The 23,619-nt window shown below is 41.5% G+C and overlaps 1 protein-coding gene across 1 annotated transcript in view; it reads left to right on the top strand.

Annotated features, from left to right (window-relative positions):
- Positions 1-16,124: 16,124 nt before the first annotated feature.
- The window catches only part of LOC139380529 (protocadherin-17-like), a 31,208-nt gene continuing 23,713 nt past the window's right edge, over positions 16,125-23,619 (top strand). The window contains exons 1-3 of the mRNA XM_071123266.1: positions 16,125-19,559; positions 20,878-20,936; positions 21,107-21,279. Of these exons, the coding sequence (XP_070979367.1) occupies positions 17,073-19,559; positions 20,878-20,936; positions 21,107-21,279 (2,719 nt within the window). The 5' untranslated portion in view covers positions 16,125-17,072. The remainder of the gene's footprint in view (positions 19,560-20,877; positions 20,937-21,106; positions 21,280-23,619) is intronic.

The raw sequence follows: 23,619 nt of genomic DNA, 5'->3' as shown, positions 1-23,619 counted from the left end.
TAATGACAATTGAGTAGGCAAAAGCACAAACAGATCTGGGACCAGGTTAAATTCACACCACTAGGGGGAAACATCACGCAATGGAACCTCAAAGAGTTGGGGAAAGGCCAGAAATCCATGGGTGGAACTGACCAATGATAAGCTGCTGAGTATCAGGTGCAGGTGACTGTGCAAGCAATATAACATTGAATCTCATCGGCACTTATGGCATGACTAAAGGTTGATGGTGGCCAGTTTAGGAGCTGCACAATAATATAAATTCTGATGATAGTCTATATTCATGAGTCATGCAATGCAAATAAGGAGTCATTTAGTCTCGTTTATTAGCAGTCAGGAATCAATCTGTATCATCAGGCCCTGCAAGGGTTTCAACATATTTCCTGCCAGGTGGATTGTTTTAAAATATTGAAATCTATTTCAATTGTACAATTGGCCCACCGTCGTCCGGGTTTGGCCGGGGTAGGCCGTCATTGTAAATAATAATTTGTTCTTAACTGACTTGGCTAGTTAAATAAAGGTTAAATAAAACGAAAGAGAAATAAAAAATGGTTAATTGTGGACTGCTAATGCTGGATTTGTAATTGCATGGCCTTTCAAATTATAAGCAATTTTAGGTATGCTTGCTGAAAGCAAACCACAACTTTAGAAACTGTTTATACGTATTCTTATTTGTCTTCTGCTGCCACCTGTAGTGCCAAAACCGTAAAAGCTACCAACACCAAAATCAAATCAAATCAAATCAAATGTATTTATATAGCCCTTCGTACATCAGCTGATATCTCAAAGTGCTGTACAGAAACCCAGCCTAAAAGCCCAAACAGCAAGCAATGCAGGTGTAGAAGCACGGTGGCTAGGAAAAACTCCCTAGAAAGGCCAAAACCTAGGAAGAAACCTAGAGAGGAACCAGGCTATGTGGGGTGGCCAGTCCTCTTCTGGCTGTGCTGGGTGGAGATTATAACAGAACATGGCCAAGATGTTCAAATGTTCATAAATGACCAGCATGGCCCAATAATAATAAGGCAGAACAGTTGAAACTGGAGCAGCAGCACGGCCAGGTGGACTGGGGACAGCAAGGAGTCATCATGTCAGGTAGTCCTGAGGCATGGTCCTAGGGCTCAGGTCCTCCGAGAGAGAGAAAGAAAGAGAGAAAGAGAGAATTAGAGAGAGCACACTTAAATTCACACAGGACACCGAATAGGACAGGAGAAGTACTCCAGATATAACAAACTGACCCTAGCCCCCCGACACAAACAACTGCAGCATAAATACTGGAGGCTGAGGCAGGAGGGGTCAGGAGACACTGTGGCCCCATCCGAGGACACCCCCGGACAGGGCCAAACAGGAAGGATAACTTTGGTAACTTTAAAATAACTTGAAAACATCCAGACTGCCACTGGTCAGGTTGCTTGCAAAAAACGTTTTGATACTACTTATACTTTTCACACTACAATCATATTTACATAAATCCCAATGCATTTCAATGGCCAACATTTCCACCGTAACTAGTCTTTAACCATTTAAGCTAGAAATGTCATTCAAACTTTACCTACAAGCTACGTTGTGGACCAAAGTTAGTGCGGACGAGAGCTAATACTGACCAGAGCTAGCTAGCTACACCCCGAACCAGAACTCTGGTCTGGCTCTGGTCCACACTAACTAGCTCTGGTCCAAGTCATAGCTCGTCGCTAGCTAGCTCTGGTCTGCACTAGGTCTGGTTCAGGGCGTAGCATGTAGCGTTGGTCTAGCTCTGGTCCACATTAACTAGCTCTGGTCCAGGGCATGCAGACTGACTCAACTTAGATTTCTGAGATAAAGCTTCATGCTAGAATTGACCACAGTCACTACTAATACCACTATAATGCAGTAACTACTACCACTACTAATACTACCACCACCACTACTGCCACAGTCACCACTACTACTACTACCACCATTACTACTATCCCACTATAACAACTCCACACCTACAAACCACCAAAAAATAGGTCACTATATATATATATATATATATATATATATATATATATATGTATATATTACTACTAGCCCACTATGACAACTCCACACCTACAAACCACCAAAAAATAGGTCACTATATATATTACTACTAGCCTACTATAACTATAAGCCTATGAAAACCCTATTACTACCATTACTACTTCTACCATTACCTCTGCCGTCACCACCACTACCACAGTGTCGGTTCCAGGCATAAGCGACATAAACGGTCTCTTAGGGCCGTTAGCCATTCTCACTCTTGTTAGTCATTCTCACTCAGATACAGTCGCTAGTGAAAGTGTACACACCTCTTGCACAGTCTTCACATATGGCTGCCTCAGAATTAAATCTCAAAAAGAGATGAAATTAGATTTGTTTCCCCCTACCAATCGACACAACCGACTCTACATTTTCAAAGTGAAAGAAAAATGTGAGAAAATATTTCAAATAATACAAATAAATAAATTGGATGTATTGATTGCATTTAAAAAATTAAAACATATGGATTCCCATTAGCTGCTGTCAAGGCAGCCCCTGCTCTTCCTGGGGTCCAGCAAAATTAAGGCAGTTATATACAATTTTAAAAACATTACAATACTTTTCACAACCGATTTCACAACACAGTAAGTGTATACAGTATATCTTCACACCCCAGAGTTAATACTTGGTGAAAGCACCTTTGGTAGCCATTACAGCTGTGAAACATTTTGAATACTACTCTATCAACCTCGCATTACTCTTAAGTGCAACATATATCCATTGTTTTTTATTTTATTGTATTGCTCAAGCTCATTCAATTTGGTTGGGAATCAATGATGGACAGCAGTATTAAAAATCTTGTCTCTGATTTTTTTTAATGCAGATTTAAGTCAGGACTGAGACCGGCCAATTCCGTAGCATTCAACACCTCTTGGAAAGCCATTCTGGTGTGTCTTTGGCATTAACATTTGTGTAATTGTCCCGCTGTAATAAAAAAAAAATCTCTGTCCCAGGTTTAGGTTTTCAGGAGACTGAGGCTGGTTATCCTGTAACTTTTTACCTTGGCTTTGCTCCATTCATATTTATTTTGATTCTAACAAACTCCCCTCAGTCCCTGTCGGTGACAAGGGTATCCATAACATGATGCTGTCACCACAATATTAGAAAATACAAAAGGGATCAAAAACAGTAACTACTTCCCTCCACATTACTGGCCTGTGTGACAAAGTGAAAAGAAGAAAACTGTGTGAAAAAAAATCCATTCTGTTTGCAACAAGGCCGTTAAGTAATACCGCAAGACATTACAGCAAATATATACACTTTTTGGCCTAAATTCAAATCGACAAGTTTGAGTCAAATCCAATACAACAAAGCAAAGAGTGAAACCCTCTGTATTTTCAAGTATTGTGATGGAAGCATAATGTTATAGGTATGCTAGTCATCGGCAGGGACTGGGGAGATTGTCAGGATCAAAATAAATACTGTACCAGCCAAAAGTTTGGACACACCTACTCATTCAAGGGTTTTTCTTTATTTAAAAAAACATGTTCTACATTGTAGAATAATAGTAAAGACATCAAAACTATGAAATAACACATATGGAATCATGTAGTATCCAAAAAAAGTGTTAGACAAATCAAAATATATTTTAGATTCTTCAAAGTAGCCACCCTTTGCCTTAATGACAACTTTGCACACTTTTTGCCTTCTCTCAACCAGCTTCACCTGGAATGTTTTTTCAACAGTCTTGAAGGAATTCCGACATATGTTGAGCACTTGTTGGCTGCTTTTCCTTCGTTCTGCGGTCCAACTCATGACACAGGAGGAGGAGTTTGGGTGATTGTGGAGGCCAGGTCATCTGATGCAGCACTCCATCACTCAGTCTGGAGGTGTGTTAGGTTACTGTCCTGTTGAAAAACAAATAATAGTCCCACTAAGCGCAAACCAGATGGGATGGTGTAACATTGCAGAATGCTGTGGTAGCCATGCTGGTTAAGTGTGCCTTAAGTTCTAAATAAATCACTGACAGTGTCACCAGCAAAGCACCACAATACCATCACACCTACTCCTCCATGCTTCACGGTGGGAACCACACATGCTGAGATCATCCCTTCACCTACTCTGCATCTCACAAAGACATGGCTGTTGGAACCAAAAATCTCAAATTTGAACTCATCAGACCAAAGGACAGATTACCACTGGTCTAATGTCCGTTGCTCATGTTTCTTGACCAAAACAAGTCTCTTTTCTTATTGATGTCCTTTAGTAGTGGTTTCTTTGCAGCAATTCGAACAGGAAGACCTGACTCATGCAGTCTCCTCTGAACAGTTGATGTTGAGATGCGTCTGTTACTTGAACTCTGTGAAGCATTTATTTGGGCTGCCATTTCTGAGGCTGGTAACTCTAATGAACTTATCCTCTGCAGCAGAGGTAACTGTGGGTCTTCCTTTCCTGTGGCGGTCCTCATGAGAGGCAGTTTCATCATAGTGCTTGATGGTTTTTGCGACTGAACATGAAAAAACTTTCAAAGTTCTTGAAATTTTCCATATTCACTGACCTTCATGTCTTAAAGTAATGATGGACTGTCATTTCGCTTATTTGAGCTGTTCTTGCTGTTCTTACTTGGTTAAATAAAGGTGAAATATATATATTTTTTTATATATTTTTGTTTTTTTTAGCTGAAAGCTAGCTTTTCACCATGCAGATCCAGTCAAGTGTTCCATTCTCTGTTACATCTTACCTGTCTTATAGACAGACTTCATTACAACCAGGCTCTGTTACATCTTACCTGTCTTATAGACAGACTTCATTACAACCAGTCTCTGTTACATCTTACCTGTCTTATAGACAGACTTCATTACAACCAGGCTCTGTTACATCTTACCTGTCTTATAGACAGACTTCATTACAACCAGTCTCTGTTACATCTTACCTGTCTTATAGACAGACTTCATTACAACCAGGCTCTGTTACATCTTACCTGTCTTATAGACAGACTTCATTACAACCAGTCTCTGTTACATCTTACCTGTCTTATAGATAGACTTCATTACAACCAGGCTCTGTTACATCTTACCTGTCTTATAGACAGACTTCATTACAACCAGGCTCTGTTACATCTTACCTGTCTTATAGACAGACTTCATTACAACCAGGCTCTGTTACATCTTACCTGTCTTATAGACAGACTTCATTACAACCAGGCTCTGTTACATCTTACCTGTCTTATAGACAGACTTCATTACAACCAGGCTCTGTTACATCTTACCTGTCTTATAGACAGACTTCATTACAACCAGTCTCTGTTACATCTTACCTGTCTTATAGACAGACTTCATTACAACCAGTCTCTGTTACATCTTACCTGTCTTATAGACAGACTTCATTACAACCAGGCTCTGTTACATCTTACCTGTCTTATAGACAGACTTCATTACAACCAGGCTCTGTTACATCTTACCTGTCTTATAGACAGACTTCATTACAACCAGGCTCTGTTACATCTTACCTGTCTTATAGACAGACTTCATTACAACCAGGCTCTGTTACATCTTACCTGTCTTATAGACAGACTTCATTACAACCAGTCTCTGTTACATCTTACCTGTCTTATAGACAGACTTCATTACAACCAGGCTCTGTTACATCTTACCTGTCTTATATATAGACAGACTTCATTACAACCAGGCTCTGTTACATCTTACCTGTCTTATAGACAGACTTCATTACAACCAGTCTCTGTTACATCTTACCTGTCTTATAGACAGACTTCATTACAACCAGTCTCTGTTACATCTTACCTGTCTTATAGACAGACTTCATTACAACCAGGCTCTGTTACATCTTACCTGTCTTATAGACAGACTTCATTACAACCAGGCTCTGTTACATCTTACCTGTCTTATAGACAGACTTCATTACAACCAGGCTCTGTTACATCTTACCTGTCTTATAGACAGACTTCATTACAACCAGGCTCTGTTACATCTTACCTGTCTTATAGACAGACTTCATTACAACCAGTCTCTGTTACATCTTACCTGTCTTATAGACAGACTTCATTACAACCAGGCTCTGTTACATCTTACCTGTCTTATAGACAGACTTCATTACAACCAGGCTCTGTTACATCTTACCTGTCTTATAGACAGACTTCATTACAACCAGACAGACTTCATTACAACCAGGCTCTGTTACATCTTACCTGTCTTATAGACAGACTTCATTACAACCAGGCTCTGTTACATCTTACCTGTCTTATAGACAGACTTCATTACAACCAGGCTCTGTTACATCTTACCTGTCTTATAGACAGACTTCATTACAACCAGGCTCTGTTACATCTTACCTGTCTTATAGACAGACTTCATTACAACCAGTCTCTGTTACATCTTACCTGTCTTATAGACAGACTTCATTACAACCAGGCTCTGTTACATCTTACCTGTCTTATAGACAGACTTCATTACAACCAGTCTCTGTTACATCTTACCTGTCTTATAGACAGACTTCATTACAACCAGTCTCTGTTACATCTTACCTGTCTTATAGACAGACTTCATTACAACCAGTCTCTGTTACATCTTACCTGTCTTATAGACAGACTTCATTACAACCAGGCTCTGTTACATCTTACCTGTCTTATAGACAGACTTCATTACAACCAGGCTCTGTTACATCTTACCTGTCTTATAGACAGACTTCATTACAACCAGTCTGTTACTGTTACAGACTTCATTACAACTGTCTTTACCTGTCTTAGACAGACTTCATTACAACCAGGCTCTGTTACATCTTACCTGTCTTATAGACAGACTTCATTACAACCAGTCTCTGTTACATCTTACCTGTCTTATAGACAGACTTCATTACAACCAGGCTCTGTTACATCTTAGTCTTATAGACAGACTTCATTACAACCAGGCTCTGTTACATCTTACCTGTCTTATAGACAGACTTCATTACAACCAGGCTCTGTTACATCTTACCTGTCTTATAGACAGACTTCATTACAACCAGGCTCTGTTACATCTTACCTGTCTTATAGACAGACTTCATTACAACCAGTCTCTGTTACATCTTACCTGTCTTATAGACAGACTTCATTACAACCAGGCTCTGTTACATCTTACCTGTCTTATAGACAGACTTCATTACAACCAGTCTCTGTTACATCTTACCTGTCTTATAGACAGACTTCATTACAACCAGGCTCTGTTACATCTTACCTGTCTTATAGACAGACTTCATTACAACCAGGCTCTGTTACATCTTACCTGTCTTATAGACAGACTTCATTACAACCAGGCTCTGTTACAGACTTACCTGTCTTATAGACAGACTTCATTACAACCAGGCTCTGTTACATCTTACCTGTCTTATAGACAGACTTCATTACAACCAGGCTCTGTTACATCTTACCTGTCTTATAGACAGACTTCATTACAACCAGGCTCTGTTACATCTTACCTGTCTTATAGACAGACTTCATTACAACCAGGCTCTGTTACATCTTACCTGTCTTATAGACAGACTTCATTACAACCAGGCTCTGTTACATCTTACCTGTCTTATAGACAGACTTCATTACAACCAGGCTCTGTTACATCTTACCTGTCTTATAGACAGACTTCATTACAACCAGGCTCTGTTACATCTTACCTGTCTTATAGACAGACTTCATTACAACCAGGCTCTGTTACATCTTACCTGTCTTATAGACAGACTTCATTACAACCAGGCTCTGTTACATCTTACCTGTCTTATAGACAGACTTCATTACAACCAGGCTCTGTTACATCTTACCTGTCTTATAGACAGACTTCATTACAACCAGGCTCTGTTACATCTTACCTGTCTTATAGACAGACTTCATTACAACCAGGCTCTGTTACATCTTACCTGTCTTATAGACAGACTTCATTACAACCAGGCTCTGTTACATCTTACCTGTCTTATAGACAGACTTCATTACAACCAGGCTCTGTTACATCTTACCTGTCTTATAGACAGACTTCATTACAACCAGGCTCTGTTACATCTTACCTGTCTTATAGACAGACTTCATTACAACCAGGCTCTGTTACATCTTACCTGTCTTATAGACAGACTTCATTACAACCAGGCTCTGTTACATCTTACCTGTCTTATAGACAGACTTCATTACAACCAGTCTCTGTTACATCTTACCTGTCTTATAGACAGACTTCATTACAACCAGGCTCTGTTACATCTTACCTGTCTTATAGACAGACTTCATTACAACCAGGCTCTGTTACATCTTACCTGTCTTATAGACAGACTTCATTACAACCAGGCTCTGTTACATCTTACCTGTCTTATAGACAGACTTCATTACAACCAGGCTCTGTTACATCTTACCTGTCTTATAGACAGACTTCATTACAACCAGGCTCTGTTACATCTTACCTGTCTTATAGACAGACTTCATTACAACCAGGCTCTGTTACATCTTACCTGTCTTATAGACAGACTTCATTACAACCAGGCTCTGTTACATCTTACCTGTCTTATAGACAGACTTCATTACAACCAGGCTCTGTTACATCTTACCTGTCTTATAGACAGACTTCATTACAACCAGGCTCTGTTACATCTTACCTGTCTTATAGACAGACTTCATTACAACCAGGCTCTGTTACATCTTACCTGTCTTATAGACAGACTTCATTACAACCAGGCTCTGTTACATCTTACCTGTCTTATAGACAGACTTCATTACAACCAGGCTCTGTTACTCTTACCTGTCTTATAGACAGACTTCATTACAACCAGGCTCTGTTACATCTTATGTCTTAGACAGACTTCATTACAACCAGGCTCTGTTACATCTTACCTGTCTTATAGACAGACTTCATTACAACCAGGCTCTGTTACATCTTACCTGTCTTATAGACAGACTTCATTACAACCAGGCTCTGTTACATCTTACCTGTCTTATAGACAGACTTCATTACAACCAGGCTCTGTTACATCTTACCTGTCTTATAGACAGACTTCATTACAACCAGGCTCTGTTACATCTTACCTGTCTTATAGACAGACTTCATTACAACCAGTCTATGTTACATCTTACCTGTCTTATAGACAGACTTCATTACAACCAGGCTCTGTTACATCTTACCTGTCTTATAGACAGACTTCATTACAACCAGGCTCTGTTACATCTTACCTGTCTTATAGACAGACTTCATTACAACCAGGCTCTGTTACATCTTACCTGTCTTATAGACAGACTTCATTACAACCAGGCTCTGTTACATATTACCTGTCTTATAGACAGACTTCATTACAACCAGGCTCTGTTACATCTTACCTGTCTTATAGACAGACTTCATTACAACCAGGCTCTGTTACATCTTACCTGTCTTATAGACAGACTTCATTACAACCAGGCTCTGTTACATCTTACCTGTCTTATAGACAGACTTCATTACAACCAGTCTCTGTTACAGCTTACCTGTCTTATAGACAGACTTCATTACCACCAGGCTCTGTTACATCTTACCTGTCTTATAGACAGACTTCATTACAACCAGTCTCTGTTACATCTTACCTGTCTTATAGACAGACTTCATTACAACCAGGCTCTGTTACATCTTACCTGTCTTATAGACAGACTTCATTACAACCAGGCTCTGTTACATCTTACCTGTCTTATAGACAGACTTCATTACAACCAGGCTCTGTTACATCTTAGCTGTCTTATAGACAGACTTCATTACAACCAGTCTCTGTTACAGCTTACCTGTCTTATAGACATACTTCATTACAACCAGGCTCTGTTACATCTTACCTGTCTTATAGACAGACTTCATTACAACCAGTCTCTGTTACATCTTACCTGTCTTATAGACAGACTTCATTACAACCAGTCTCTGTTACATCTTACCTGTCTTATAGACAGACTTCATTACAACCAGGCTCTGTTACATCTTACCTGTCTTATAGACAGACTTCATTACAACCAGGCTCTGTTACATCTTACCTGTCTTATAGACAGACTTCATTACAACCAGGCTCTGTTACATCTTACCTGTCTTATAGACAGACTTCATTACAACCAGGCTCTGTTACATCTTACCTGTCTTATAGACAGACTTCATTACAACCAGGCTCTGTTACATCTTAGCTGTCTTATAGACAGACTTCATTACAACCAGTCTCTGTTACAGCTTACCTGTCTTATAGACAGACTTCATTACAACCAGGCTCTGTTACATCTTACCTGTCTTATAGACAGACTTCATTACAACCAGTCTCTGTTACATCTTACCTGTCTTATAGACAGACTTCATTACAACCAGGCTCTGTTACATCTTACCTGTCTTATAGACAGACTTCATTACAACCAGGCTCTGTTACATCTTACCTGTCTTATAGACAGACTTCATTACAACCAGGCTCTGTTACATCTTACCTGTCTTATAGACAGACTTCATTACAACCAGTCTCTGTTACATCTTACCTGTCTTATAGACAGACTTCATTACAACCAGGCTCTGTTACATCTTACCTGTCTTATAGACAGACTTCATTACAACCAGTCTCTGTTACATCTTACCTGTCTTATAGACAGACTTCATTACAACCAGTCTCTGTTACATCTTACCTGTCTTATAGACAGACTTCATTACAACCAGGCTCTGTTACATCTTACCTGTCTTATAGACAGACTTCATTACAACCAGGCTCTGTTACATCTTACCTGTCTTATAGACAGACTTCATTACAACCAGGCTCTGTTACATCTTACCTGTCTTATAGACAGACTTCATTACAACCAGGCTCTGTTACATCTTACCTGTCTTATAGACAGACTTCATTACAACCAGGCTCTGTTACATCTTACCTGTCTTATAGACAGACTTCATTACAACCAGTCTCTGTTACATCTTACCTGTCTTATAGACAGACTTCATTACAACCAGTCTCTGTTACATCTTACCTGTCTTATAGACAGACTTCATTACAACCAGGCTCTGTTACATCTTACCTGTCTTATAGACAGACTTCATTACAACCAGTCTCTGTTACATCTTACCTGTCTTATAGACAGACTTCATTACAACCAGGCTCTGTTACATCTTACCTGTCTTATAGACAGACTTCATTACAACCAGGCTCTGTTACATCTTACCTGTCTTATAGACAGACTTCATTACAACCAGGCTCTGTTACATCTTACCTGTCTTATAGACAGACTTCATTACAACCAGGCTCTGTTACATCTTACCTGTCTTATAGACAGACTTCATTACAACCAGTCTCTGTTACATCTTACCTGTCTTATAGACAGACTTCATTACAACCAGTCTCTGTTACATCTTACCTGTCTTATAGACAGACTTCATTACAACCAGGCTCTGTTACATCTTACCTGTCTTATAGACAGACTTCATTACAACCAGTCTCTGTTACATCTTACCTGTCTTATAGACAGACTTCATTACAACCAGGCTCTGTTACATCTTACCTGTCTTATAGACAGACTTCATTACATCCAGCCTTTACTGTAATCCCACAAACGGCATGGCATGTGCAGAGAGAATTAATTTAAACCCCTGTGTCTTACGCAGCACATGTCAGAGTCTGCAGTCCCATTTCTCGGGACTGTGTCAACACTGCTAGAGAGATTCCAAGTCCTGGGATGATGAGGCTGTTGTTAGTGATGAATCTTTACCAGTCGCACACCGGTTGTTTTCTGCACACTGCTGACAGTGGAGTGTCTCATTATGTCAATACTGGTTCCCCTGTAGACAGCTGTCAAATGAAACATGGGTCTAGTTGTCCATTTTCTTCCGTTCCACATAGATGAGGAAATGAGAGACCTTACATGTTCCATCAGTCTAATTGACTTAGTTGTGAATTAGCCACTGTGTTTTGTTTTAAGGTTCCCAGAAGTTATTAGTGGTTTGCTAGTATGCGATGAAATAATTGGAATTCCTCCGAGACAACACTTGATGTTGCTCTATCTGTGCAGGACTGACAGATTATTTTTTTATCTCTGTGGGCGACTTCCCTCCTCTTTCATGTTGCTACAGTATTTGTAAATTAGTTTCCCCGTCCCTATACAGTAGCACATAATACTAATTGGGGGTGAGCTGTTTGTGTTCACACCCCACTAGGTGACAGGGTGTCTTTCACTTTGTAGGCTACTCCTAGACAGGGTAGACATCACTGAAGCCATTCGAAATGAATGCATTGCTCTTGCAACCATTAGCAACGACTACATTGATCTTCTGTTGGTCATATGTGGATACAACAGACACTGTGACACCACTTTTGAACATGGCATTTTGTTGTCAACCGATATAAAGATAAGAGCCATGAAAAGCAGTAGAAGGCATGTCTTCCCCCTTTACAACCCAGTAAACATTGTCATTTCTGTTGATTTGCAATTAGGCATGCACTGAGTTGCCATTGACTTCTGTTATTTTCTGTTGGAGGGGATATCCACTCTGTTCTCCTTTAGGACAACCTTCAATTGACAAGGAGAGGCAGTCAACACCATGAAGGAGTTTTATTCTGAGTTTTAAAAAAACAATCATTCACAGACTTTTATTGGGGCTGGAGGGTGTTCCTGCCATGCTACATTCCTAATCAGACTTTAATTGTCTTTATCCATGACATAGGATGGCAAGGGACTGCAACGTCTTCCAAATATCCCCCTTACAGTCACAAGAAAAGTTCTGGGCTTCTGGGAAATTGATATTATGGAGTGGCACACAGAATACAGAGAAACTTGATGTCACCTTGAATGCACATTACTCCCCCGATTGGACTGGCAGGTGATATCGGAGGATAAACCTCATTTTGACCTTGTGCTCACTCATCACAAAAAAACAAAAGGGTCAGATAGCGCCAAAGCACCCATCCATCATGTTTCAAGTATGATTTCCTTCAGACTACTGATATCGCCATAGTACAGTTTCATAGAGCTGCACTTCATTTAGCCAAAGCAGGCAATTTTTCCCGACTTTTTAAGGGTCTTATTAAAAATGGCATAACTAAAATGTGTTTCCATTCATATTTCATCCGAGGGTGCAGTAATTGATTTCATCATCCCCAAGTCATTTTCATGATCGGAATGGGGACATCAAAACGCAGTGACCTCCATTATAATCCCTTTGAAATCAAATCCACTTTTATTCTAAGCTCAAGCGCATCGCCAGGACTTCCAACTATGTATCTAGGGTGATTACTTTTCCTAACCTGCTCCTTCAGTGCTGGTCCAGAGAGTATCCAGGCATACATCCACCTATATCACTTCCCCACGCTGTATGTGGGCCACTTGAGCTAGGCATCTGACACAACCCTCCTGAGGCTGTGCATCAGTGTGCTAGTTTCTGTCTCAGTGCTACACAGGCAGGCACAGGCCCAGAAGTGAAGTGGCCCAGAAGTGAAGTAGCACACATGTTATATTTATGTTGATAACACATGGGTCTTGTGCACTGAATGAAATCCCTACACTACAACAATCCATTCATAGGCCAAGGGCTCTATTCGGTTCAATACCAAACAGAACAAACTGTTCTACAGCATACTGTTTTCTCTTGTATTATGGTTCTTGTTCAATTTAAAGAAACAAAAGGGAAATGAGGAACCATGTTGTTTCTAGAATGTAATTACAGTGTTATACAAAGGCATACTGTACACAGTTGTTGTCTGACTCAGGAATGTACAGTAGGGGCAATGATAATACTGGAAAATGTTCACATACTTGACCACATCAAAAGCACTTTCAACTACAAAGGCTGTGAATTATTAGTCCTACACGATGGCTCAAGAGACCTCGTTACGACGTTATAATGCAGATGCTTACACATTTGAGTGCACTACTGTCATGCAGCACCAGTGAAGGGTATTGGAAGGACTAACCAACGCAAACCCTTAGAATACCCAGTCTCAAATGTGCTTAAATTCATCCAGGATTCTTCACTGGAGTTCCTTGAAAAGAATTGATTGATATGCGGGTAATGTGCATTGTTCAGACCGTATAACTGCATTAGGTCTTTTGAAGGCACATTGTCCGTGGTAAACAGAGAGCTGGTCCCCATAGGCTTACCTGACCAAAGGCAGCTGTCAGAGTGGTTTAGCTAGACCAGAGTAGGAGAAGCGATGAGGTGCATCTGTAGGGCATGGAGGCACATGTGTCTGCCCACCTCAGGAGGTTTGTGTTGAGAGCATAGGGCACACATGACTGGATATCATACATGTAACAACATTCTGTGTTCCTACACTGCACATTATATCGTGGCGAAATGTTTTCTGTGATGCTTTGTACAACGTTTTTTCTTTTTATCACCTATTACGCATGCATTAACTTGGTGTTTTGGAGGTTTTTAATTAGAGGTGATGAGCTGTGATACAGGCTGTGATACGGATATGGGGTGATAAACAGTTCAATCTCGCACTCTAATCACGCCATTACAAGGTGGAAAGTGAATATTGTATTCATGCTCGAAGCTGTGTAACTACTGTTTACTACTTGTCATTCCGGCTTTTCCAGAATTACAGCAACTCAAATATGCAGTGGCATCTTAATGCATATTTGACTGTGAATCAATTTGCAGTGAAACAATCAATGCACCCATCTCTTGGTGTCACAAGCAGATGCAAATGAAAGTTCATCACAGAAAGAAGAGCAATATGCTCCGAGGAAGAATCTCACCGTGGCACAAACGCTTCAATCTCCACAAAAACTATGGGGAAATGGAGAGGCACACGTGGACGATAGAGGCATGCATTATGGATTTGAACTTCCCATTCATTCTAAGGGAATTGTGATAATAGTAAGAAAAATGTATAAATGTGTCAATGCAAACGCTATTGTCAATAGCCATCCTTTCCTGGGGGGTTTAACAGACTGAATAAAAATTAGGGTTTGCCTTTGTTGCCCTTATCTCTCACCTGCAGTAATGTCCAATTTATGCAGGCTTCACCCTGGGCTGGCAAAGCTGCTGCTCCCCAGAGGAGGACGGCAGCATGTTTCAGACAATATAAATGAACCTGTAGACAACTCAAGGTTGATTTAGAGCCGGCACAACAAGCAATTTAATGATGAACCTGCAACCATACTGATCTTGCCCTTACGCTGATAAGACAGAATATGTCAGTGCATACCTGTATGACATAGGAGACTGGTAATTGCACTGCTCTGGCCAGGTGAGAATTAAAATGCCAATGTTAGACGATTGGAAAGAAGACTGGATTAGATGTCGGTCCATTTCCCCAAGATCTGTCGGTGATAATAACTGTGGATATTGCATAGCAGGAAGAGGTGGAACAACAAGTGTGATGTTTATGGTAAGAAATAGGAAACAGTCTCTGAATATAGAGAATATCCCCATGTAGAGAAATAATCCCTAATATTAATTGACAACTTGTTACTTTATTACTATGATATTATTGCTTTTTCCTTCGTTTTATCCTCTTGTGAGACTTGTATCTTTACTCACTCAATACAACCAGCTTGTATTCTTGAATCATGAACCACAGTCATTATCCGACCATGCAGTGAAAAGAGACAAGACCAAATCAAGATGTGTCATAACAGTTATATAAACATTGTAATTAGGTGGATTGGGATTGGAAGCATTGGATACATGCTCTGCAACGTTATTTTGGTCGATCATGTCCACAAGCATTTCCACAGTCAGAAAACAAAGGTCTGTTGTTATGATTGCCTAGCCTAGTAGCCTAGTACCAGCCACTGCACGAACCTTTAACCAAAGCTTTATGGTATTACCCCCACTTTACCCAAACCCTCACAGGTTGTATCGGTTTTTCTATATTAATTCCCATCCCCACATTTTTATGATCCACACACTATCTCTAGGCCTACTGCACATCGAAATGTAGCCTATTAGGAGCAAAATCCACAAGCACGTTTTTCATCTACAGCTCTCTCTCTCTCTCTCTCTCTCTCTCTCTGCTCTGTGCGCTCACATCAGTAACTGAATCACGTACCAGCGGAACAGCCCTCGTTCAATGCGAACTTGCCAGACCTATTGGAGAAAACCCCCAAGGCAGGATCTGTCACAGTTTCACTCATTGGTTGGAAGACGATCAGAAACAATGTTAAATGCACCAAGATATAAACTGGAGTCAGTGTGTAGGGCGTCGGGAGGATTCTACTGGTAACCAGATCTCAATGCCAAGAGAGCTGTTTTCAACTGTTGACGTGATCGGATAATTGAACACAGAATTATTTGGGGACCATATCGAAAAAAAAATCTACAACGTTGTGCACCTGAAGTCTTGGATTTGTTTAACCTCTAAAGGAGCATTGTTGATGTTCTTACCCCGAATCAATGCGGGATGCAAGGGCACGAGGTCCAACTGGACTGGATTACCGGATTACTGGACTGATTATAGGACAATTATCGGGCAAAAGTCCTTATCGCTCACCAAATGTTCGTGAATGAAAGGAAAATGTAAAACGTGGTCCCGAAGGAGCATATTTATTTGATGCATCTGCTTTCCTTTATGGGTTGGTCCATGTGTACATAACCTGTATGCAACAGTGTGTAGCGCTCAGAAAAAGTATACTGTATAGATAGATGGTCGCTGACTGTGCTGGGAAATGAATGGTTAAATGAATGAGTATCTCGGGTATTTTGCTTTAGGTAGGCTATAGATGTCGCATAAGGGCATTGCGCTTTTGTACTGCCTAACCTTCAGCATAGCGGGATGTACAAACGTTTGTAACCTTGTAGCAACAGGGGAAATCATAAGCGCTTTAAAATCACCGAATATATTTTATTCGCCGCACCAGCGAATCACGTCTGCCACATGTTACATTTTGTATTGCGTTAATGCGTGATATGTCTTTGGGCGTTCATCTTTGTTTACACAAAGAGTTCATCATAGCTGTACGGCATGTGAAGGAGGTTAAAAGGACAGCGTAAAATATAGAAAAGATAGCAAGAAATCGATTGAACAACCTCTCCGTTGTGTTGGATACAAAACTACCTGTCTCGTGTGATTTTAGTCGTAGTGTGGTCGCTGAACAAATCAACAGGTTGGAAGTTAAAACGGGAATTTTTAAGCACGCGCATCCTACACAGTAAATGGATATGCGTCTTCCTGTCATCTTTTTCCTTCTCTTTTGGGCTAAAGCCCGGACTCTGAAAAATCTCAATTATTCCGTTCCAGAGGAGCAGGGACCTGGAACTGTTATCGGAAACATTGCTAAGGATGCCGGATTTGGACCGGTGGAGAGAGGGGAAAAATCTAACTTTAGAGTTCTGGAGAATTCTGCTCCACATCTCATTGATGTGGACCCGGAGAGTGGGCTGCTTTTTACCAAACAGCGAATTGACAGGGAGACATTGTGCAGACGCAACCCCAAGTGTCAGCTCTCCATGGAAGTGTTTGCCAACGACAAGGAAATATGCATGATCAAGATTGATGTAGTGGATATAAACGACAACTCGCCAGGTTTTCCCTCAGATCACATCAATATTGATATTTCAGAGAATGCAGCTGCTGGGACACGTTTCCCTCTAACAATTGCGCATGACTCAGATTCTGGGGGAAACGGAATAAAGACTTATCAGGTCACCAGAGATGATTACAATACATTTTCTTTGGACTTGAAATTGAGGGGCGAGGGAACCATCTATCCGGAATTGGTAGTTCAGCGACCTCTAGATAGGGAGGATCAGTCCCATCATACCCTCCTTTTGACAGCCATTGATGGAGGGGAGTATCCAAGATCAGGGTCCATGCAAATCAATGTGAGAGTTACTGATTCAAATGATAATAGCCCAGTATTTGACAAACCCGCCTATGTGCTGGAGCTCCCTGAAAACTCACCACCTGGGAAAATGCTGATAGACCTGAATGCAACAGACCAAGATGAGGGCAGCAATGGACAGGTAGTCTATTCTTTCAGTGGATATGCATCTGATAGAGTCCAGGAGTTGTTTTCTATTGACCCCAACACAGGTGTAATAAAGATTCAGGGAGAAATTGACTATGAAGAGAATCCAACCATTGAATTTGACGTGCAGGCCAAGGACCTGGGGCCTAACCCCATCCCTGGCCATTGTAAGATTTCAGTCAAAGTGCTTGACAAGAATGATAATTGGCCTGTCATAAGTTTTGTCTCAGTCCGCCAGGGAGCTATCAGTGAGGCAGCACCTCCAGAATCTGTCATCGCCCTGGTGAGAGTCACTGATAAAGATTCTGGAAGAAATGGCCAACTCCAATGCAGAGTGCTTGGCAATGTACCATTCAGGCTGCAGGAAAACAATGATAATTTTTACACTCTGCTCACAGACAGACCTCTAGACAGGGAACTGAAAGACGAATATAACGTGACTATAGTGGCCAGAGACAACGGAATACCTTCGTTGAATTACACCAAATCGTTCACAGTGAAAATCTTAGATGAGAATGATAATGCACCACGTTTCACCAAGACCATCTATGTGCTCCAGGTGCCAGAGAACAACATCCCAGGGGAGTACTTAGGCTCAGTTCTGGCTCATGATCCAGATATAGGTCGGAATGGAACTGTGTCCTACTCCATTTCACCGTCGCACATCGGAGACGTGTCAGTTTACACCTACGTGTCTGTCAATCCTACCAACGGAGCCATATACGCCTCAAGGTCTTTCAACTACGAACAAACTAAGTTCTTTGAGTTCAATGTTCAAGCTAAAGACGCAGGGTCTCCTCATATGGAGAGCAGTGCCACAGTCAGGGTCAGTGTGCTTGACGTCAATGACAATCTACCAGTTATTGTATTACCCCTCCTGCTAAATGACACTGCAGAAATCATGATCCCTAGAAATGTAGGCCTGGGGTACATAGTGACCACGGTGAGAGCAGTCGACCACGACTTCGGCGAGAGCGGTCGTCTGACCTACGAGATCTCTGAGGGTAACGAGGAGCACCTGTTTGAGATGGACCCTGTGGCCGGCGAGGTCAGGACTGCCCATGCTGTGTGGGAGGACGTGGCCCCAGCTGTAGAGCTGGTAGTGAAGGTAACCGATCACGGCAAGCCCCCACTTTCTGCTGTGGCCAAGCTGATCATTAAGGCCAGCACAGGAGCCATGGCAGGAGGGGAGTCCGGGGCCAGCGGGGAGCAGCAGCACTGGGACTTGTCCCTGCCCCTCATCGTCACCCTTTGCATCATCTCTGTCTTGCTGCTGGCTGTCATGACTGCCATCGCCGTTAAGTCCAAGCATCAAGATAAGGAGGCTGGGAATTATAAGTGCCGCATGGCTGAGTACTCCAACTCCAATCCCCCAGTGGGGAAGGGCAAGAAGAAAAGGATCAACAAGAATGAAATCATGCTGGTGCAGAGCGAGATGGAGGAGAGGGACTCTGTGAGCAGGATGAACGTGGTGAGCAGCCCGTCTCTCATCACCTCACCTATCTGTTTCGACTACCAGACGACCAGCCCCCTGCCTCTCACGCTGCCCAGGTCAGAGGTCATGTACCTGAAAACCACCTCCAACAGCCTGACGGTGCCTCGGGCTGGCTGTCACTCGAGCTTCGCAGGGCTTACCACAGAGACTCCTATGAATAGAATGTCAGTGATACAGGTAAGAAACAGAGTCATTGTACCATATTCTTTTATAGCCTTTTATTCTTCCATGGTATTTTATACAAATCTGCCACAAGAGAGGTCATTCTTCAAATCGATACTCATGCAATCAGACATCCTTGTTATCATTTGTATTCCCTGTCTGGCACCATATGGTGCAAATTGAAGGACCAAAAATGCAGCATGATACACCACAAGCACATTGAAGAAATAATATATGAAAAGACACTGTATTTTTTATACCGGTTGTTGGTGTGCTAGAGTAGATTGTTTGTTATTTACATTTCCTCCACAGAGATCCTAACCAAATTGTCCCATTATGAGTCACTTCTAGCAGCACCTTACAGGTGGTCTAAATAACCAGGAAACCATTTCTGTAAGATATGCAAACAGTGTGGGTCTTGGACTGCGCTGCTGTACTGCCACTGCCAGATCCTCCTGCCACAGAGTGAAAACAAAACCCTGCCCGAAATCTGGGATTGGACAGGTGTTTGAACAGCTTGTCTGATCACATTAGTGAAATATTTTGTGCCAGACAGCTAGATGCACACAGCATAACCTTACAATCCCATTTCTTGCCCTCCACAAACATGGGCCAGTTCCACACATCCAAATCCAATGTTGGAAAGATAAGACATTAATAGGGTCCAGCCCTGCCTTGTAAAAGATGACAAGGCTGCTTATGCAAGCCAGCATATTAAATTGACAAGGAGTGCATGTAATTTTATTTAGCACAGCGGTCTTTTCAGTTGTAAATTATGTAAATATCTAGGACAGTCTCCGAGACAGTCTCATTTGGAGATGATAACACTGATGACAAGAGCTGGCGCTGTCACCAGTTGCTAGGGCATGTGGGTGTGATCAACACAAACACATTATTCTCAAGATGAGAAAAAACAAGGATGCAGATGACAGTGGCTGATGCATTACTTCTCTCCCTCGCCAAACAGGCACATATGGACATAAAGGAGATTTGTTCTTATCAGGGTGCCACTGATAGCTGCTGCTGTTTGATTCCTTAATTGAAACAATAACAAAGCGGACATCCGGCCTCTGTTTTGATAAAAAAGCTGAGGTATGGACCTGGAGAAATGTAACTACTCTCAAATTCATAGACAGAGTTTAAAAAAATTGATGTAGCGAGTAAGGATTTAATGTGTTCCTAAATGCTTCGGACGTACAGATCTGAATGCAGGCCAAGCCATAGTTAATGGAGGTGTCTTTTGAATATGTCATGTTGCTCATACAAACTGTTGCACACAGGAAAACTATTCTGGTGCACAATACACAAATAATTATCTCTCTTCAATTCTCAGACGGATAATTTTCCCTCGGAGCCCAATTATACGTCCAACAGGCAGCCATTTGCTCAAAGGTAAGGCCGCTAAATGATAACTACCTGACAGCCGCCATTTACATTCTCTTCAATATCAAGCCATCAGAACAAGCACGTCAAATAGGGCGCAAGGGCGATCACAAGAAAGACAGACGGAAGCCACCACCAATGAGTTATGTTTTTTTCTCTCCTGTCTCCTCATCCTGCAGCAGCTCAACATTTAAGGATGCAGAGCGAGCAAGCCTCCGAGACAGTGGCCATGGTGATAGTGACCAGGCTGATAGTGACCAGGATACTAATAAAGGCTCCCACTGCGACACGTCTGCCAGGGAGGCCATCAAGATGAAAGCCACAGCGGTTAATGGCCAGCCTCTCGAGCAGGGTGAGTGGAAGCTCTCTCTCTCTCTGACATCTTAAAGATGCTTAACGGACCCTTGTATCAGACCCTTGTTTTCCCAATCACTGCACCAAGCCAAAATGCACTACAAACACATGTACACCGTCTGTTTATCCCCAGTTCTACAGTACCATCCTCAGGGTAAAGCTAAAGCCAATAATGATAGTACAGTGTACACCTCAAAGAGATTCCTGAAATCATAATACTTAAACAAGATTTCAGCAGTATGAATTCTATGCAATTGCAATTTAGTCATTCAGAACAGGGTATCCCAAAGTCAGTTCTGGGGGCCCCCCATGTGCACATTTTAGTTTTTTCCCTAGCACTACACAGCTGATTCAAATGATCATAGCCTGATGATGAGTGCACCCAGGGAGGACCCCAAGACTAAGTTTGGGGAAACCCTGATCTAGCAGACTTACAGTATTGAGTGCATACATTTTCATACTGGTTCCGGGTGGGATTCAAAACCACAACCCGAGCGTTGCAAGCACCATGCTCTACCAACTGAGCTACACAGGACATAGGCAGCAGTAATTCAATCTTAGCTCTATGAGGCAGCATGATATTGTAGCTCATCCCGTATGGAAAAAAAATAATTTAAATGGATACTTCAGGATTTGATCTACCTCAGAGTCAGATGAATTTTTTTATTTCTTTAAATATAGTTTTGGGTGCATTTTCAGGATACATTTGTAAATGTAAAGAATTGGCCAAATCATATATACATTAAAATACATCTTGACATGCATTGCAAATTGTATTTCAAATGCATTTGGAAAGTTATTTAAAATACATCTGAAAATGTATTTAAAATGCATCTGAAAAAGTAATAAATATATATTTGAAAATATATGATTTGGCCAATTCTTTATATTTTGAAATGTATTCTGGAAATGCATCTAACTCAAGGGTTTGGCTTTATTTTGACTGTTTTATACATTGTAGAATAATAGTGAACACATCAAAACTATGAAATAAAACATGTGGAATCATGTAGTAACAAATAGTGTGAAACAAATTTAAATGTATTTTATATTTGAGATTCTTCAAATAGCCACCCTTTGCCTTGATGACAGCTTTGCACACTCTTGGCATTCTCTCAACCAGCGTCATGAGGTAGTCACCTGGAATGCATTTCAATTAATAGGTGCGCCTTGTTAAAAGTTCATTTGTGGCATTTCTTTCCTTCTTAATGCGTTTGAGCCAATCAGTTGTGTTGTGACATGGTAGCGGTGGTATACAGAAGAAAGCCCTATTTGATAAAAGACAAAGTCCGTATTATGTCAAGAACAGCTCAAATAAGCAAAGAGAAATGACAGTCCATCATTACTTTACGTCAATCTGGAAAATTAGATCCCGGGCTGTATCACAACCCGGCTGTGATCGGGTGTCCCATAGGGCGGCGCACAATTGGCCCAGCGTCGTCTGGGTTATGGAAGGGTTTGGCCGGGGTAGGCCGTCATTGTAAATAAGAATTTATTCTTAACTGACTTGCCTAGTTAAATTAAGGTTACATTTAAAAAACGACTGTTCTACAGGAGCTTCATGAAATTGGTTTCCATGGCCAAGCAGCCAGACACACAAGCCTAAGATTGCTATGCCAAGCTTCGGCTGGAGTGGTGTTAAGTTCGCCGCCATTGGACTCTGGAGCAGTGGAAACACGTTCTCTGGAGTGATGAATCATGCTTTACCATCTGGCAGTCTGACGGACAAATCTGTGTTTGGTGGAGGATGCCAGGAGAGCGCTACCTGCCCCAATGCATAGTACCAACTGTGAAGTTTGGTGGAGGAGGAATAATGGTCTGGGGCTGTTTTTTATGGTTCGGACTATGACCCTTAGTTGCAGTGAAGGGAAATCTTAACGCTACAGCATACAATGACATTATAGACGGTTCTGTGCTTCCAACTTTGTGGCAACAGTTTGGGGAAGGCCCTTTCCTGTTTCATCATGACAATGCCCCCATGTAGAAAGTGAGGTCCATACAGAAATTGTTTGTTGAGATTGATGTGGAAGAACTTGACTGGCCTGCACAGAGCCCTGACCTCAACCCCATCGAACACCTTTGGGATGAATTGGAATGCTGACTGCGAGCCCACCCTAATTGCACAACGTCATCACCCGACCACACTAATGCTCTTGTGGCTGAGCGGAATCAAGTCCCCGCAGCAATGTTCTAACATCTAGTGGAAAGCCTTCCCAGAAGAGTGGAGTTGTTCCAGCAAAGGGGGGACCAACATATGAATGCCCATGATTTTGGAATGAGATGTTCGACAAGCATGTGTCCACATACTTTTGGTTGTGTAGTGTATCAGTAAAGAAAA

Source organism: Oncorhynchus clarkii, chromosome 22, assembly GCF_045791955.1.
Source record: "Oncorhynchus clarkii lewisi isolate Uvic-CL-2024 chromosome 22, UVic_Ocla_1.0, whole genome shotgun sequence".
Lineage (NCBI taxonomy): Eukaryota > Metazoa > Chordata > Actinopteri > Salmoniformes > Salmonidae > Oncorhynchus > Oncorhynchus clarkii.
Note: the sequence above shows the minus strand (reverse complement) of the source record. Positions and strands in the feature narration are given on the sequence as shown.